Source organism: Trypanosoma theileri (assembly GCF_002087225.1).
Source record: "Trypanosoma theileri isolate Edinburgh chromosome Unknown TM35_Tth_105_V1, whole genome shotgun sequence".
In the NCBI taxonomy this organism is placed as follows: Eukaryota; Euglenozoa; class Kinetoplastea; order Trypanosomatida; family Trypanosomatidae; genus Trypanosoma; species Trypanosoma theileri.
In genome coordinates, this window is record NW_021639947.1 from 22,489 (window position 1) to 24,615 (window position 2,127).

Genomic DNA, 2,127 nt, shown 5'->3' on the forward strand with positions numbered 1-2,127 from the left:
GGCAGCCGTGTGTCTGCATGTGGGAAGTACGCAGACCTCTGCCGCCAGCGTACCGCAAGAACAAAAACAACAACAACCATTGGTACTTCTACTACTAATGGACAGCCAAAGGCGGTGATGGCTATTTGGAGTATGGGTAGTTGGGGATCTGTAAAAGTAGAACAGGATACGCCTTCTGTTGTACAAGAAAGGGATCAACAACTGGGCAAGGAGAAACTCGCTGAACCTGAAGCACATACAAGTGATAATCAAGGCGCTCTGAGAAACGGAGATGGAAGAGGACAGCAAGAGCCCAATGGACCTACGTCTGGTGTACACCCACAAGATGGTCGTGCAGACGGTGGGGAGTCACGCAATGATATTCCTTCGGGACGAGATGCAAAACATGGGGTTAAAGGAGAGGTACCGGAATCAGGAACAAGTACGGTGACAGCAGAAACAGGAGCGAGTTCTACTACACAAAGTAATCAAGGAGTTTCAAGCACCAACCAGTCTGGTGCACCTGTTGCAACAGAAAGCCAAACTCAACAGTCTAATGCAGCTACAATGGATAACCAAGAATCGTCGGATAACACAGCTGATAACAGTACAATGGCCACCACTACCACAAATGGGACAGCATCCACTAATGATAGTTCAGGTAACAGTGTGACTGCCGCACCAGACTCACAAGAAAACACTTCCACTACTCCGGTGAGCACCGAGAACACTACCACAGAAGCACCAACCACAACACTTCCTCCTGGACCTGTACCTAACGCAGGGATCACCACTATTGCTTCCGCAGTACAGACGAACAAGCCCATTGTTGACAGCAGTGTTAGTCCTGTGTGGATGCGCACTGCAGCACCGCTGCTGATTGTGGCTGTGTTGTTCTCCGCTACTGTGTACTGAACGGTGGGACGCATCTGAGGACAAATAATAATAATAATGGTTAAACTAACATAATCATAATTGCGTATATCCCCCATGGGTGAATAAATTAATAATCTGTTTACCAGCTTTCTCTTTCAATTGGGATTTCTTTTCTTTTATGTGTGTGTGTTCTTTTTCTCATAATTCCATTACTTGCTTTTCCCGTTGTGTGTGTAGAAAACTGGGCTGTTCTGCTCACTGGCGGTATACATTTATTCTAAATATAGACATGCGTATGTGTGCAGTAATTTAATACATAAACTAGAGCCTTGGGATATTGTGTGTGGTTTTGGCTCTCTCTCTTATTTGGGTATTGTGTGGTGTTCTCTTTTCATTTCTATTAATGGATACATACTATCACTACAAGCGGGATATTCTTTTTTCTTGCTTTACTGTGTTGTTGCTTCTCCCTGTTCCACTGTGAGTATTTGTTGTATTGGTGTATGTGTCTTTGTTTCTATCTCATTATTTCTTTCTCTTCCTACTTTTCTTTCTTGTGTGAGTCTATTGAAGTAAACAACAACAATGACAAAGGCTGTAATGGTAAGGTGTTATCTGCTCTGTTTACTAACTCTTGCACTCTGTTGTGCTTGTGGGTTAGTATGGGCTGATGGTCCTAATGCTTCTGAGTCCAGTAATTGTGTTACGATTGTTGGTGTTCCTCCTTTTGTTAAGACTGTTTCTTGCGAAGAGGCCCGTATTGCTATTAAGGCTGCTGAACCCACTTTACGGCGTTCACCCAAACAAGCTAACATGACACATGGTGATCCTGGTGTACAAGGAGGTAAACATGTCACTACGAATTCGCATCAAGAGCAAGAAGTATCCCAAAGTGATCACGCAAAGGTAACAGTTGATTCTGAAAATAAAGTTAGAAAAGGAACTCAGGTTGTTCAACAAACCTTAGAGGCAGACGGCACCCCTTCAGGTACTCGGGGACACAATAATCATGTTTCTTCCCCTGAGTCTGCAAAAGGACGGATTACAAAACCAACTGAAGAGCATCCCCCTCCAGCTTCTCCTGTTTCTGATAGACAACAGTCAGGTGAGGCCCCATCTGAATCCACACAAGCAAATGGAGAGAACCCAACAGTCTCAGCATCTGCACCTAATGGTGGCGACCATAGGAGTACACATGAGAACACATCACCAATGCAAGAACAAGAAGGAGAAGAAGGTGCAACCTCTCAGGATTCACAAGCTACAACCAAC

At 44.5% G+C, this 2,127-nt stretch overlaps 2 protein-coding genes across 2 annotated transcripts; both read left to right on the top strand.

Moving 5' to 3' along the window:
* On the top strand, positions 1–894 carry TM35_001051090 (uncharacterized protein; the record flags this gene model as incomplete). The annotated part of the gene is made up of 1 exon (XM_029031656.1): positions 1–894. A coding segment is annotated over one exon (894 nt), but the record flags the coding sequence as incomplete, so codon positions are not given.
* Positions 895–1,440: 546 nt separating this feature from the next.
* On the top strand, positions 1,441–2,127 carry TM35_001051100 (uncharacterized protein; the record flags this gene model as incomplete). The annotated part of the gene is made up of 1 exon (XM_029031657.1): positions 1,441–2,127. A coding segment is annotated over one exon (687 nt), but the record flags the coding sequence as incomplete, so codon positions are not given.